This window comes from Cydia splendana, chromosome 24 (assembly GCF_910591565.1).
Source record: "Cydia splendana chromosome 24, ilCydSple1.2, whole genome shotgun sequence".
Classification (NCBI taxonomy): domain Eukaryota; kingdom Metazoa; phylum Arthropoda; class Insecta; order Lepidoptera; family Tortricidae; genus Cydia; species Cydia splendana.
Window position 1 is genome coordinate 7,915,751 of NC_085983.1, and position 16,454 is coordinate 7,932,204.

A 16,454-nucleotide genomic window follows, 5' to 3' on the forward strand; every position below is an offset into this window, starting at 1 on the left:
GCGCTCAAGTAGTTTGTGTACTTTCATCACCTGGCACTACTTTTCCCCCAAATAAAACGCATGGCATTGTTATATTTGAATTAAATACATAATTACCTCTTCATTCCTCTTCGAGTTCAGTTTCAGTTTTTCATAACGCTCGAACACACTTAAATCTAACAAACTTTTACATTCATTACATTCTTAGATTTTCATTCACACACTTTCCACTCCCTTCTCACAACAAGCTTACAAACACACTAGTTCACACTCCTCTTTCTTTCCTAATTCCTATTCTTATGTTTAATATATTTATAATTTTTTATCACTGGTAACTCGTGATGATCATGACCCCCGCGATACAGGCCATGCCTAGTGCGGGGTTCACTGTAACGTGCTTGTTTAACTTTTACTGTCAATAAAAATATTGTTATTGTTATTAATTAGCTATTATATCACACCAAACTCAGAGCTCTATAAATTGCACACCTTCAATTGATTTTACAACCCCTTTGTTGCCCATCCACTCTCACACCCACCGCTGAACAGCTGCCAGGCGCCGGATTAATTAATAATGATAGTATGGCACACTAACTAGAGGGATGTCGTTGCTCTATAAATTGCATAACCTATTTCCGTAGCTAGCTCACCGGCTAAAATAAAATGATACAAAAACACTAAATTACAATTTATTATTACAAATTCTACACTTTCTCAGGCAGGCCCAAAAGTTTCCGGACCGAAGATCCATATTGTTTCAACGTGGCATCACTTTCACCCCCATTCATCAAGTTTGACAACGCTTCAACGTATCCAGGACCATTCGGGATCTTCGAAACATCAAAATTGTTATAATCATCTTCAGATAAATTAACCTCCTCATTATTTGATCTTAAATGCCAATTAATCAAATTCTTCTTAGATTTATTTATGTTAAAATCGTAATATTCCATATCTGATTCAGTTTTAGTCGTCTCCCAGTCTTCAACATTCCATGACTCATGATAGAGTGCCGTTAAAAGATAGTTAACGTAATCCAAGTTTTGTTTGCGGAGCGGACATCGGTCAGCGGTGATTGTGATTAAGTCTGTCTTGTCATCATAGCGGTCTCCAACGAGCCGGAGGAACTTGTCCCGCGCATGCTTGTCCAAGTTTAATGAAGACAGCTTTATTCTTAGAGTGACTATCCTAGCCAATGGGTTACGGATCGACGGACTAGCATGGCAATAATCAGAGGTTATAATCTCTTGAGGATAATGCTTTTCAATGGCTTCTTCGCAGTTCAGTTGTTTCGGCCATTCGGTACAGAAGCTTTTGATGGCTTCACATTGAGCTTTGATGACAGGTGGAGTAAGGTGGAGGAAGTTAGGTATCTTCATGAGTTCTGCGTTAGCCTTCTTGCCCGGTGGCGCCATTCCTTTGGGCACGTAGCCCTGCCGAAGCGGCAGAGGCACTGACGACGGGTGAAAGGTTTTTGGACCTGGCCAGACGTTACCCCAGTTCTGAAATAAGTTTATTCAAATTAAAGAATATTTTGCCATCCACAGTTAAAATGTACTCAGTTTGAGTGACCATTTTGTCGAAATAAGAAAATAGATTCAACTATGTAAGGTTAGGTTACATTTATGAACTTTTTATTCAAATACCTGGTCAGTGGCCATCCTATCTCCTCTATCAGGCTGCACATCGGCTCTCCGGGCAACTTTACGCTGCTGTCTTTGCGTTTTCCGCATAATATCTAAAACTCTAAACTCTTCCTCCTCTTCATCCTTTTTTAAGGTTACATCGGCTGCAGTGGAACTCGACCGCCATATTTTCGCGTTAAATACAGTTACAAGCTTGTTAGGCTTGTAATACTTAATAAATACGCTCATGTTTAAGCTTATTTTCAACAAATTCTATTGTTATTATAGATGTGCCATTTTTATTAGGTTATGGTTATGATCGGCCATTTTTTTTTAATGGCCCATGGCTGGTGTTGCTTGCCTCTACTTACATACATAAACACTTTCATAACTCTTTTCCATACAATATAATGTACATTTATTTATTCATAATTTACTCATCAATCTCATCATATAAACCTATTGAATAATAAATGAAACACTAAATATTATATAACTGTGATTTTATTTTTTCTTCTATGCAACACTCGTCTGCCAAACTTGAATGAAAGAGTATAGTATACATAGACATTCTATACATTCTTGTTACAAAAAGTAAACGTTTGAATCTTATGGAGTGTCCAAGTCGTGATAGAAACGTTAATTCAGTCTAAAAAATCTGTTTCTAAATTGTGATCTACATACGTTATCATACATATTATGTAGTTTCAAAACGTATAGTACTTTCTCGCCAACTACCCGCGTGGAGTCACCTCAATTACTATGCGACTGAAATAAGATGCATTATTTGTTACCTGTCACATTGGCGCTAGTATCAACGCAAATATTCCGGAAAAGAAAGAGAGATCCGATTATTTCTTCCGATAACTACGGACAATAGAAACAAATTCGGTTAAACCATAACAAATGTCATTCACTTCACAAGTTCACAAAAAGCTGTATTGCGTGTACTTATTTGAGAATTTCGTTAAATATTCTCTCTAAATCTCACGGTAAATTGTTTGAGAAACAAATATGAGTGATTAAAAATGACTGAAAACAATCGAAAAAGGTGCAGAAAATCTAAACTAGTGCCGAGGGAATGTGTGGACTACGTCGAAGATGAATCGGTTTTGCAGGTAGGCCATTTTGTAAGAATGCAGTATGTGGGTACGCGAAATAATTGCTGTGACACATGTTATTTTACCATACGGATTTGAATGATTTTTTTATTAAGAATGGTTTATGTTTGAAAATCAGTAGTATCGGTACCCCCATTTATACGTAACTTTTAAATAAATTACTACATTCACAAAGATATGCCAAGTACTCGGATGTGGGTAGACGTCATAGATTCAAGTTACGATGTACATTATTTTATTAAATAAAGTACATTGTAAGCATGTATGAGGCATTATAACATCTAACATTTAACACAATTCGTATTATTAGCATTGTATATCGTTATTTTTCTTAATAAATTAACGATTTTAAGTTTTACACTACACGCTTATTACGCATGCGTGATGGAAAACACGTATATACCTTCTAAATTTTCTAATTTTTTCGTGAGCTTTCATGATCAAAGATATTTATGGAATTCCTGAGTATATCACATTGAAGACGAAAATGAAGTATTTTATTTACTATGCCAAATTCAACTGATAGGTACCTTTGCATTGTTAAATTTAGTTGTATAATAGTAGGTTTTCTGTAGCAGCCCTTGGTACATTTAGAGCAAGCTAATCTAAATTAGAGACTGATTATGGTTTAAATAATATATTAACTATTGTTTTATTTATAGCCTTATATCAGAATACATATTATACTATATCTATAGTTTTCCTTAATCTACAATAACCGATTCTGTGTGCCTTTGGGCAAAGGCCTCCCCCAATCTTCTCCACTCCTCCTTATTTTGCACTAATCTGGTCCATGTTTTAGTCCTTCCAGCCATGTCTTCGATTACATCGGACCATCTTTTAAATTGCCTACCTGTTTTTTTTTTATATCCTCTAGGATACCATAGTGTTACAATTTTGCTCCATTTATCTCCTCCTCTTTTTATTTACCAATGCTGCTTTTTATTTACCTTGCAATTTTTTTTAATTTTATGACATTTATTTTATTTTCTTTATTGGAGAAACAACAGAAATACAGAAATAGGGTATGTGGGCACCTGTGGCTCTGCTTAGGTGATATATCCAAACACATTTATAAACTATTCCGTGTCTATATTCCAGGAGCCCGCCCAAAAGAAGCTCCTTCTTGAAAAAATCAAGAAAGAACCAGAAGACTACATCCCACATGAACAGAATCCACATAAATTCTCTGTGGAAGTGGAAATCGAGGGCATGGACACTGCAGCCCCCGACGAAGATGCTCCCGACTACATGAAGTACCTCTTCAGTCTGTCCAAAGAATCAGAAGAAGCGGAGAACACACAAAACTTAGATTTCGCTGATAATAGTTTACTATTAGAACAAAAACTTACCATACCAGTGCCCGAGGAAGAGAAAAATTGCAATGTAGACGTGAAGAAATTGCAGAAAATGCTAGTTATACTGCACAGGAAGTACCCGAAGGAGCTAGAAGTTGTGATGCATTGCAGGAATCAATGGGGGCGGGCGTTCCATGAGAAATCTCCTACTGAATTCAAGAAAACTCCTAAAGAAATCCTCTTACAAGATGTAATTGGTAGATGGAAGCAGTGGACCATAGTTACTAGAGCTAGAGAGAGTCCCTACTGCTATAAATGCTATATTTGCGACAATGGTTGGTGGACATACACGGACTTTGCTACACATATAAATCAGCATACAACATGTAAACTGCAAATTCAAACTAGAAACTTAGAGTGTGATATAGTTGCGTATGAAGGCGACACACCGGGTGTTAAAGACGTCGAAATACATGGCAAATGCACTAAATGCGCTAAAACTTATAACCACCATTTGACTAATAAGAGAGCAACGGACGCATATTACTATTGCAACTATTGCGATGAGAGATTCCAAACATGTAGAACTTTAACTAAGCATGAAGGCGGGTGTCCTAGAAACCCTATAAGAGTCTTAGCTATCTCAAAAGCTGGGAAAGAATACTCATTCTCCGATTTCTCCTGCAATGTATGTAAGACTCTCTTCTTAAGTAACCCGGACTTGGAAGAGCATATGATCATATGCCACAAAGTCCGTTCAGACGAGCCTATAGTCACCGTGTTCAAGGCATGCAAAGATTGTGAGCAGGTCTACTATAACTTCTACTTCCATGTGTGTTTGAAGAAAAACTTTGTCACCGAATGCAAGCATTGCTTTAGAAAGTTTCAGAACAGACAAGTGCTTGAACATCATTATAAGATGTGGGACAAAATAGCGCAGTGTAGGATATGCGATAAATATTTGGTGAAAAGTTGCATGGCAGCGGAGCACTATGCGTTGCATAGCGAAGAGTTTCTGCTGATGCATCGGTGTCTGGTGTGTAAGAAGATCAAGGTGTTTTCGAGCGATGAGGCGATGAGGAATCACGTCAATAAGTATCATAAGAGGTTTGATGCGCGGCGGCCGAAAACTGATAAGGTAAGCACACAGTTGATGACATATCATTTGAATATTTGATTAGTTGTGATTGACTATAAAAAAATACGGGGTGGATATTTTAAATGAGGCACGGAGAGCAGCTATCCTGTGCTGGAGACCTTCGCTATCTAACTTTTAAATGCCGGCCGGGAAATTATTAGCATTTACAGACGAAGATTTGACAATCGCGCGAGTTTTTATAATCAATGTTTTTGCGTTAGCTGCTCCCTTCTTAAACATAACCCTATAGGCCTATACCATAAAAAAAAGAACTTATAAAAAACCCGACAAGTGTGAGTCGCACGCCCCCACCGAGGGTTCCGTACTTTTTAGTATTTGTTGTTATAGCGGCAACAGAAATACATCAAGTGAAAACTTCAACTGTCTAGCTATCACGGTTCATGAGTTACAGCCTGGTGACAGACAGACGGACAGTGGAGTCTTAGTAATAGGATCCCGTTTTTACCCTTTGGGTACAGAACCCTAAAAATGTGTTAAAAAAGGTTTGTTTTTAATTGCAGATAATTATGCCGACAATAATGCTGCAGCAGTGTATGGTCGACCAAGTGAAGAAAAGCAAGTTAAATATTATTTATTTATAAAAAATATAATAATTTTTACGTATTATACCCGCGGCCCGCCATCTCCTTTTCGGTCTGCCTTTACGCCGGCGGCTAACCGTGGTTACCTTTCATACTATATATGTTTTCTATATGTAAAAACTCTGTAACGCAGCATTTCCCAACTATGGGTCGCGAATATTGAGTGGGCCCTGGAACTTGCTAAACAGAAGTTGCTAAGCAGGAGAGGTGTTCAAAATTACCTTGGCACGCTCTTATTCTCTTAACAATAAAGTCGCGTCAAAATCATTTTGGATACCTCGCCCGCTTAGCAACTTCTGCTCACTGTACCTATAATCTGACATTTCATATTTTTCAGATCCTCCGAAGCCCGTGGTAAAATCCACCACTGCTAAAGCGACGAGTAAGGAGGGCTTCAAACTTACTCGAGGCGAGACTGTACCACGTAAGCACATCTAATGTTTATCTTAAGAAAAAAAAATTAACACATTCACTGCCGGCGATGTCGGGGTTGGTTCCATAGTAAAAGTTACCCAGTATAATTCCAAAACCTCCCTGGCAACGGGAATGCAGTTTTTTTAGCCACCCTGTATATAAGCGCTGGTGGCCTAGCGGTAAGAGCGTGCGACTTTAAATCGCGGCTCAAATCCCGGCTCGTACCAATGAGTTTTTCGGAACTTATGTGCGAAATATCATTTTGATAGTACCAGTCGCTTTTCGGTGAAGAAAAACATCGTGAGGAAACCGGAATAATCCCAGTAAGTCCTAGTTTCCCCTCTGGGTTAGAAGGTCAGATGGCAGTCGCTTTCGTAAAAACTAGTGCCTACGTCAATTGTTGGGATTAGTTGTCAAGCGGACCCCAGGCTCCCATGAGTCGTGGCAAAATGCCGGGATAACACGAGGAAGAAGAAGAATAGGCCGCTTATAATATCACAGTACGACCTATTTTGTAAAATAAATTTGTCTTTACAGAAGTTCGAGTTTACGTGCCAATACATAAAAACAAGCTTAATCTAACAAATGATGAATCTCAAATGATAAATACTACAATAGCTCACGACGACACAATCACTATGAGACCAGACGCTTCGCCTGAAGAAATCACTCCCGTACAGATAAAACAAGAAAAAGAAGATATAACTGTAACTATACCAGCACTTGTACCTATAAATATAACAGTACCACCTGAAAAAGTAACAGAAATCAGTGAAAAGGTTATTAAACTAGAAAAAATGGATATCAATGAAGAAAAGATAACAGGAGCTCCAAGCGCTCCAAATCCAGTTAATAAGGAAAACGAAGATAATACAGAAAAAGAAGTTAGCAAAGAAAAAGAAGTTAGCAAAGAAAAAGAAGTTAGCAAAGAAAAAGAAGTTATAGAAGAATATGAGGATCGCAAAGACATGATTAACATAATGGCAGAATTGACAGAATTTCTTGATATCAAACCTGATGTTATCAAAGAGGAAAAACTATCTGATGACGAAGCCGCGCAAGCTACGAAACAACTCACCAATTTACTACAAATGTCTAACACGGAAACTGATATTTCAAAGGTTTTCAAAGCTTCAAGCGCTTTTGCTGAAGAAATAACAGATAACTCTGAACATTCTACAGTTTTCCAGATATCTAAAACAGTGTTAGAAACAGTGAAACAAGAGAAATACGTAGTGCTGGATGAAGACCCAATAGCGGTGAGCCCTAACGCTTCAAGTCAAAGTGTCAGTGAAACAGATTTAAGCTCTTTAAATTTAGAGCCAGAAGTTATTCTTAAAGCTGGTTATAGAAAGAGGAAAACCTACAAATGTAACAAGTGTGATTTCTCAGGATTCCACAGGGAATATAAGGAGCATATTAATAATCATTGCAGCACACCTATTGCTCAAGAATTCGTCTCTGATGTCTACTATACTTGCACGAAATGCGATCGAGGATTTTCTACTTTAAAAAAGTATGCTTTGCATTTTGATAAGCATGGATACCGTTATATGTCTTGCCCGCAATGCGGTCAAGATTTCGAAAGTGTGACTAAATTAATGCCACATTTAAACAGTCATTTAAAGACACAATTCTTTAAGCTGCAGGTTATAAAAAGCTGTGAAGACGTTGATAATTGTAAAGTGTATGAGTGTAAGAATTGTAAGGAGACGGTGGGTCAGGAGAAGTGGTTCGAGCACTGGGAGAGGCACCTGCAGCTGCTGGAGCCAGCGGAGAAGGTTCCGCAGGAGACTATAAAGATTGGAGAACACGGGGAACGTTCTCTAAATGCGGGCTCGCTTAAGGAAGTCTTAGGTATGTTCGCTTATTATAGCATAATGAACCGTATGAGCAATAAAATAAGGTTATTTTAGGGTTCCGTAGCCAAAGGGTAAAAATGGAACCTTTTTGCTAAGACTCCGCTGTCGGTCTGTCTGTCTGTCCATCCGTCTGTCTGTCACCAGGCTGTATCTCATGAACCGTAATAGCTACAGTTGTAATTTTCACAGATGATGTATTTCTGTTGCCGCTATAACAACAAATACTGAAATTGAAAGTCTACAAAATACTAAAAAAAATTTAAGTAGGGCCCCCATACAACTAACGTGATTTTTTTGCCGTTTTTAGGGTTCCGTACCTCAAAAGGAAAAAACGGAACCATTATAGGATCACTCGTGCGTAGTGATGGGCAGTTCTCGAGAAGTTTCGGAAACAAGAGAATATCGCGAGAACCTTCTCGAGAAATTTCTCTCGAAAGGAAATTTCCGAGAAAGTACTTTAAATATAATAAAAATTAGATTAATTGTTTTTGTATGTGTTGATATTGGTAATTTATATGTATTCGCAACACATTTTAGTTCTTCTAAAACCTTTAAAGGCAAAATTCTCTTCGTTCTCGAGAAATTTCTTGAAAATGTTCTCCAGAGAACTTTCTCGGGTTCATTCAGTACCGTTTAAATGGTAAATAGTTAATAAATAAAACACATTTTTGTTAAACAGGTAATTCGCAACTCGTGTCGATTTAAAACATTCCCTTCGGTCGTGTTTTAATTATTTATCACCACTCGTTGAGAATTTTCTAATTTTTCACTTCGTACTACTTTTGTATCGTAATATACTATTATGAATTAGCTACTGGAAAAACACATTAAAAGTTACTGTACGATCTAGCTATCGTACAGCGTAAGTATAGCATACACTGTAGCAATGCCTTTAGGCAAATATGCGCACACGCGCGACCTAGATTATTTATTCAACTGTATTCCCATTAAGTACCAAAATCAGTGCATTAAAGACTATGGTTAACAACAAACGTGTGTGGGTTATTTGTGCATTCCTGGCATTCTGACAGTACCGTCACCTGGCGCGTACAGTTACCTCATTAAATGTATTCCCTGTAATATGGGCTCATCGAAACACTCCAGATTGATTAATCACTTCAGGTTCTTTCTTTCCTAATTCGTGTTTTACTTCAACCGGACTTTTTTCGCAATTTATCATATATTGTGATATTTTTGCATCTATACACTGCATCAAAAAATGAACACACGTCTTTGATACATCCATCGTCCGACAAAGTTCTAAAGTAGGTACCTACTCAAACAGTTTACCTTTTTAATTTTAATTTATTAACACGTTTAATTTGTCACAACCGTCCACTTTCTTAGCATTGATGACACTGAGAGAAAAAAGCATATGGAAAAATATTCTATTCCCTATTCAAAAATTACCTAGATAATAAAAAAAAACACATGCAAATAAAACAATGGAGTATTATTGGCGATAAGCGTTATGTACAGAGTACACGAAAGTTTGGCGGCTTTCTTTTGTTTTATAAACTAGGTACCTGAGATAGTTCATGACTATCATGACATGACCATGATTATCTGCCAAATATTTCAAATCTGTTTTATTAAATATTTACCGTTCATTTAATTATTGAGTAGAAATTAGTCATTTTGTATTAACTCCATAATATTATATTTTATTACAGTTTGTCAAAACAGTTTTCAAGTTCTTTAATATGAAACATTTTTTGTTTATTATTGCACAACTAGCTTCTGCCCGCGACTTCGTCTGCGTGATGATGATGATGATTGATAAAAACTTCTTTCTCGGGTCCCAATTTATCTCCATACCAAATTTTGTCCAAATCGGTCCAGCGGTTTAAGCGTGAAGTGGTAACAGACACACCTATTTCGCATTTATGTATAATAATATCGGTATGGATTGGCTGTTTTACATGAACGCCAAATGTAGTCGAGAACAATTTCAAGAAATTTCTCGGGAACAAAATTAAATCATCGCTTAGAACGTTCATTTCATTTGGCAGAAATCAACTTATCAAGCCAACAGCTGTATATAACATAAATCCAGACTATTTGAGCTTCTAAACAATAATACTCGAAATAACCAGTATTTTTTCTTAAATATTCAATCCGGAAATTTTCTCTTGGAAAGCTTCTATGGAGAATGTTCCCGAGAAATTTCTCGAGAACAAAGAGAAGTTGGCCTTTAGTATCGTCTAATTGGTTTGAATACCTTACGCATAGTTATTAATCACTAACAGTTATAAATTAAAAAAATATGAAATTTGATATTGTTTTGATTATATGTACTTTCTCAGAAATTTCCGTCCAAGAGAAATTTCTCGAGAATCGCTGAGAATTTCCAAGGGAAGGAATTCTCGAGAACGAGAAATTTCTCACCGGCACATCACTACTCGTGCGTCTGTCTGTCTGTCCAACCATTTAATTCACGTTCCACATAAAAAAAAATACATTGTTAAAAATTGAGTAATGTACGGAACCCTTGGAACGCGACTCCGACTCGCACTAGTCTGGTTTTTTTTTTGCGTAATGGTACGGAACCCTTCCACGTCCGACTCGCACTTGTCAGGTTTTTAATTATCTTCTCCAATTACCAGAGACTCTCACCAAACAATACACCAACGAGAACCGCCGCGCGAAATCCTGCATCGTCTGTGCCCGAGTCTTCGAGCGGAAGAACGACACAAAACGCCATCTTATTGAGCATCTTCTAGAAGATGCTTACGCCAACATACTCACCAACCAGATGCTCAAATGCCAGATATGCGGAGACCTACACAAGAAACCGGATAATTACAAGAAGCATATGAGAGATCATGCGAATTTACCTATATATAAATGTGGGTTATGTAATAAGACGTTCAGTGATTCGAGTAATTTCACTAAACATAAGAAGATACATAATTTGAAGGCGTATATATGTGATATTTGCAGCAAGAAGTTCCAAGCGAAGGCTTCTCTGGAGAAACATATACAGGTTAGTTATAATATGGTATTATACTGTATTTAAAATAAATTATTTTACACCATGCATGAAATAAAGCACCAGATAATTGTTAGAAAAACACAGGAGTTAATTTTAAACACAAGTTATATTTAATAAATCGGATAGAAATATAAAAAGTTGGTGAGTTGACCGTGACGTCACGATGTAATGTTTCATATAAATTCCATATTAGCAAATCGTTTTGACAGTTCTAAAAAGTAACTGATTTGACTAGTAGGAAAATACCCTATTTATAACAGTTACTAGTCGGTAGTACCCCACATATGAATCGGGAGGTCCCGGGTTCAGATCCTGGTAAGGGCATTTATTTGTGGGTTTATAACAAATATTTGTTCCTCAGTTGTGGATGTTTTTAGGGTTCCGTACCTCAAAAGGAAAAAACGGAACCCTTATAGGATCACTCGAATGGTTCTAGAATGACAGTTAAAATGGACAGATAGGGTAGAAGATTGGACAAACTGTCATTTTCCAGGGAAGAAAAATATACAGAGTGGCAAAAAATAACTGCATTCCCGTTGCCAGGGAGGTTTTGGGATTATACTGAGCAACTTTTACTATGGGACCAACCCCGATATCGCGAAAAAAAAAATACCCTCCCATAGAAAATGGACCAGCCAAAATGTATGAAACACCCAACACTTTTTTTTCGCGATTTCGTGGTTGGACCCATAACTCCCATAGTAAAAGATGCTCACTATAATCCCAAAACCTCCCTGGCAACGGTAATGCAGTTATTTTTTAGCCACCGTGTATATCGGTCTGCTACTGTCGACCACCAATGAACAGCTGCCAGACACCCACTAATTGGTCGTGTTATTGCACTTGCAGATGCACATGGAAACAGACCCGATAACGTGCGACCAGTGCCAGCGCGTGTTCCACGATCGCTCCTTCTATAACCGCCACTACCGCCAGCACCACGACAAGATACTCACCAAGTTCAGGTATGTGGCCTTTTAACACTTTCACTGCCCAATATCCACCTTCGTCATCGAAGGTACCTTCAAACCTTCAAGAAAAGAGCGTACTCCCATCTTAAACGCCGGCAACGCGCTTGCAACCCTTCTGGTGTTGCGGCTGGCCATGGGCGGCGGCAATCGCTTACCATCAGGTGATCCGTCTGCTCGTTGGCCTCCTATATCATTAAAAAAAAACCGGGCAAGTGCGAGTCGGACTCGCGCACGAAGGGTTCCGTACCATAGTGAAAAAAAAAACGGAAAAAATGCAAAAAAAAAACGGTCACCCATCCAAGTACTGACCACGCCCGACGTTGCTTAACTTTGGTCAAAAATCACGTTTGTTGTATGGGAGCCCCATTTAAATCTTTATTTTATTCTGTTTTTAGTATTTGTTGTTATAGCGGCAACAGAAATACATCATCTGTGAAAATTTCAACTGTCTAGCTATCACGGTTCGTGTGATACAGCCTGGTGACAGACAGACGGACGGACGGACGGACAGCAAAGTCTTAGTAATAGGGTCCCGTTTTACCTTTTGGGTACGGAACCCTAAAAAGGTAGGATCCTATAGCAGTGCTATACGCGACATACGCGTGCCTCCGTGAGGGACAAAACATACGCAATGCGACGCTATGATTGGTCGAATTTATTTGTTGCCCACCATAATACTTACAAAATTTACGGTGGGGAATAAAAAAAATGTGAGACTGTGACATGGAAAAACAATAATAGCGCTTTCGCTGCTACTCCTACTGAAAGATACATAAGACTATCCCGTTCGGTCATTTCCCGCCACCCCTCGTGCCAGATCCAGTTATATACTAGATTCATGATCAGGGCCGTCTTAAACTATGCTGGGGCCCCGGGGCACATAAGAATTTGGGCCCTTTTGGAAAGTAAATGAAAGCGAATTAAACTAACATTTTTCTAGTATGATTTTCTATTTATTATGGGTAATCAAATATCCTGTTACTGTCTGTCCTTCGGGGCCCCCTGAGGATGGGGGCCCTGGGCACGGGCCCCGTGGCCCTTATGGTAAAGACGGTACTGATCATGACCTTCGTACATTCGGACAAGGTTCGCGATACGCGTGGCGTTCAGCAGGGGTGCCTTTGTGTGACATAAAGGTTTCAGTCATAATGTATTGTTTGTCATATTATCTTTAGTCCTAAAACTGATACCGTTAACTTTTCAGGATTTTCGTAAGGTTATCCTATATATAGGTTAGGTTAGGTTTGTTTCGTGGCAATCCTGAAAAGTTACGCGTTTCTGTTCCAAACAAATTATGACATAAAACTTTATGGGAAACAAGAGACCCCGTCCAGCACTAGGTCTGCCATCTTGTGGCCTGAATCGGAAACATAAACATGTACATTCGCCATCAGATATATCGGAGCGGCCAAGGTGCTCACAAAAATCTGAACACGCCTCTATTGTCAGGGCGTTAGAGTGCGTGTTCAGATATTGTGAACACCATGGCCGCTCCGATATATCTGATGGCGACTGTACATTGACATTTCACGCCAAAGCAAGTGCTGCCCTCTACAGTTCACGTACGTATTTTTGTGTATTGTACATATATGTATAACTTAATAACTATTTGGTATTAGGTAAATAGCGCTTACTATTTCAGCAGTAGGTATATAGAGTAACTAGCGGCTCGACCCGGCTTCGCACGGGTTAACAAATTATACACCTAAACCTTCTTCAAGAATCACTTTATTGATAGTTGAAAACCGTATGAAAATCCGTTCAGAAGTTTTTGAGTTTATCGCGAACAAACAGACACGCGGCGGGGGACTCTGTTTTATAAGGTGTAGTGATATAGAACGTGTATACTTGTGTCCTAAAATTTAATTGTTATACCTTTAAACGAGTAATTCTTATATATTAATTTATTTATATATATTTTGGGGATCTCGGAAACGGCTCAAAAGATTTCTATGAAATTTAGGGGTCGAAAAATCGGTCGAGCTTGGTCTTATGTCTGGGAAAACGCGCATTTTTGAGTTTTTTTATGTTTTTATGTCTCCCAGATATTTTTATAATAATCGGGATAGATTTTAACTGTTCACATCTTTTTTTAGATGCATGCTCTGCCGGGAGAAGTTCTCGTCGCTCCGCGAGAAATGGGACCACCTGTGGGAAGTGCACAAACAGCGCAAGGAGAAGGCAGACTGCCCCATATGCGGCGTCTCCTACAGGAAGTTCATCGATGTGAAAAAACACGCTATTCAGGTGGGTGGGATATATTGTAATTATATAAAATACTATAAATAATAATAAATAAATAAATAAACATTATAGGGACATTCTTACACAAATTTACTAAGCCCCACGGTAAGCTCAAGAAGGCTTGTGTTGTGGGTACTCAGACAACGATATATATAATATATAAATACTTAAATACATAGAAAACAACCATGACTCAGGAACAAATATCTGTATCATCATACAAATAAATGCCCTTACCAGGATTCGAACCCGGGACCATCGGCTTCATAGGCAGGGTCACTACCCACTAGGCCAGTGTAGTGTATAGAGACGGATTGTCAAAGTAAATGATGTAGCCACTGTAAATTTACTGCCATCTTTCGGCAGAACATAAAACTGTTAGAACGCCATTTGAATTTGATCCTTATACTTTCACTAATATGTGTTAACTTGTTAAATATTAATACTAACGCCATCTACTCGACTGTAGGCTAAAGGTATGGTGCAATTTTTTCGAGCGATGGCGCCATAACCTTCAGCCTACTCTCGAGTAGATGGCGTTAATATTAATATTTAACAAGTTAATACATCACTGAAATAATAATGATCAAAGCCAAATGGCGTTCTAGCAGTTTTAATCGTCTGTCGAAAGATGGCAGAAAATGTACTGTAGCTATAGATGGTCAAGCAAATCTTGTCAGTAGAAAAAGGCGCCAAATTCAAATTTTCTATGAGACGATATCCCTTCGCGCCTAAGTTTTTCAAATTTGCCGCCTTTTTCTACTGACAAGATCTGCTTGACCAACAATACATAATTTACCATGACAGTAACTCTCTATTTCAAATTGTCTTTGCTATAATTATATTAACCAGTACAAATTATTTTCAGGTACACGGCAAGTCCATCACTCTCTCCAGTCTGTGGAGTTTGCTCAGTAAGATTAGGGGTACAGAAAGCTTGGGGTTGTTGGAGGGGAAAGGGGAGGGGAGCAAGGGTCAGGAGGTCAAGGAGGAAGCCAGTAGTGATGATGATTGTTTGTTGATAGAGGAGGAGCACGAGACTTTAGTTGTTTATGACTAAGTTTATATGACTTGTATAGGTGTTGAGGTACAGATGTATAGGGACCGTGCGGGTTGGCGGGTCTGCCATCTTGTGGCCTGAATCGGAAACATAGGTGCACATGTACATTGCCAAAGAAAGTGCTACCATCTACCGTTGTCGTACGTTTTCTTGTGTATAGTAGGTTCTGCCATCTTGTGGGCTACATCGGAAGCATGAACTTCACATTTACGCCTCGCGCCAAAAATCTGACGGCTCCTGTGCTGCCCTCTATAGTTCATGCACGCTCCCTATATATAAACTATGTATGGAAATTGTCTTATTATGTGACTGTTTGAAAAATGGTATCGAAATCAGTTTAGTATTATCTTGACATGAATTGATGAACGAATGTTTTTGTAAAGTATTTTTTTATTGTTCAAACTTTAAGTTTGTGGTAGTTAAGTATTTTAGTACCAGTAATTTAGAAATTAAACGTAAATAGTAGGGAATGCAAATCGGTTATTTTCGGTTATTTTTTGTATGGAAATTACGTAATTGTACGGTTATTAACCGAAACCGCGGTTATTTCCATACAAAAAATAACCGATTTGCATTCCCTAGTAAATACCTACTTGTAATTAAATTGTCGATGTTTTCCGCCTAGAAGGTGTATTGTATGATCTTAATAATCTAATGATCATACAAGAATTATTGAAACATACTAAAATTCTATCTTTTTTGGAACGCTAGACGCCAATATATTATGTTTTTGGCAAAACTCATTTGTGTAGAATATGGAATAATGTGTGTAAAATTATTATTAAGTACTTTAAATTATAAGTGATTTTGAAAAACTAACCGGACTAAGATGTTTTTTACTGAACCTCCTTTTTTATAGGTCCGTACCGTATAATTATATTATTTACTGTAGTCGTTTAAAAAAGGTACCCCTTTTATTTTAATTTGCATGCTTTTTTAATGTAATCTGCTGGAATACTTTCATAGGGTAAATTGTCAATTTTTACTGGCCATTGTCTAATAACTGGCCACCTTATATACTAAAAATGAATTTTATTCGCCTATAAACAGAATTCGTTTTAGGATAAGGGGTATAAGGTGACTAGTTATTGAAGGCTAGCCTGTTATTGAAACCTTAAACTAAAATGAATTCTGTTTATAGGTGA

At 38.0% G+C, this 16,454-nt stretch overlaps 2 protein-coding genes across 2 annotated transcripts; one reads left to right on the plus strand and one right to left on the minus strand.

Moving 5' to 3' along the window:
* Positions 1-652: 652 nt before the first annotated feature.
* LOC134802279 (small ribosomal subunit protein mS35) lies at positions 653-1,953 on the minus strand. Its single transcript, XM_063774859.1, has 2 exons — positions 1,626-1,953; positions 653-1,481 (listed from the first exon to the last, which is right to left on the minus strand). The coding sequence occupies exons 1-2, from the start codon at positions 1,851-1,853 to the stop codon at positions 684-686; spliced, it is 1,026 nt and encodes a 341-aa protein (XP_063630929.1). The 5' UTR covers positions 1,854-1,953; the 3' UTR covers positions 653-683.
* A 249-nt stretch (positions 1,954-2,202) lies between these two features.
* Positions 2,203-15,765, plus strand: LOC134802273 (uncharacterized). Its single transcript, XM_063774855.1, has 9 exons — positions 2,203-2,722; positions 3,827-5,161; positions 5,683-5,737; positions 6,101-6,187; positions 6,715-8,034; positions 10,646-11,025; positions 11,884-11,999; positions 14,102-14,252; positions 15,118-15,765. Exons 1-9 carry the CDS (start codon positions 2,633-2,635, stop codon positions 15,307-15,309), a joined length of 3,726 nt encoding a protein of 1,241 aa, XP_063630925.1. The 5' UTR covers positions 2,203-2,632; the 3' UTR covers positions 15,310-15,765.
* The last annotated feature ends 689 nt before the right edge of the window (positions 15,766-16,454 follow it).

What these genes read in the sequence shown, in the direction of transcription:
- LOC134802279 (XM_063774859.1), bottom strand. Translation starts at nt 1,853, where the DNA reads ATGAGCGTATTTATTAAGTATTACAAGCCTAACAAGCTTGTAACTGTA. An exon ending in ATAGGATGGCCACTGACCAG is followed by an intron (nt 1,482 to 1,625) that starts GTATTTGAATAA and finishes AACTTATTTCAG; the next exon opens with AACTGGGGTAACGTCTGGCC.
- LOC134802273 (XM_063774855.1), top strand. Translation starts at nt 2,633, where the DNA reads ATGACTGAAAACAATCGAAAAAGGTGCAGAAAATCTAAACTAGTGCCG. An exon ending in TCGAGGCGAGACTGTACCAC is followed by an intron (nt 6,188 to 6,714) that starts GTAAGCACATCT and finishes TTGTCTTTACAG; the next exon opens with AAGTTCGAGTTTACGTGCCA. An exon ending in CTCTGGAGAAACATATACAG is followed by an intron (nt 11,026 to 11,883) that starts GTTAGTTATAAT and finishes TTGCACTTGCAG; the next exon opens with ATGCACATGGAAACAGACCC.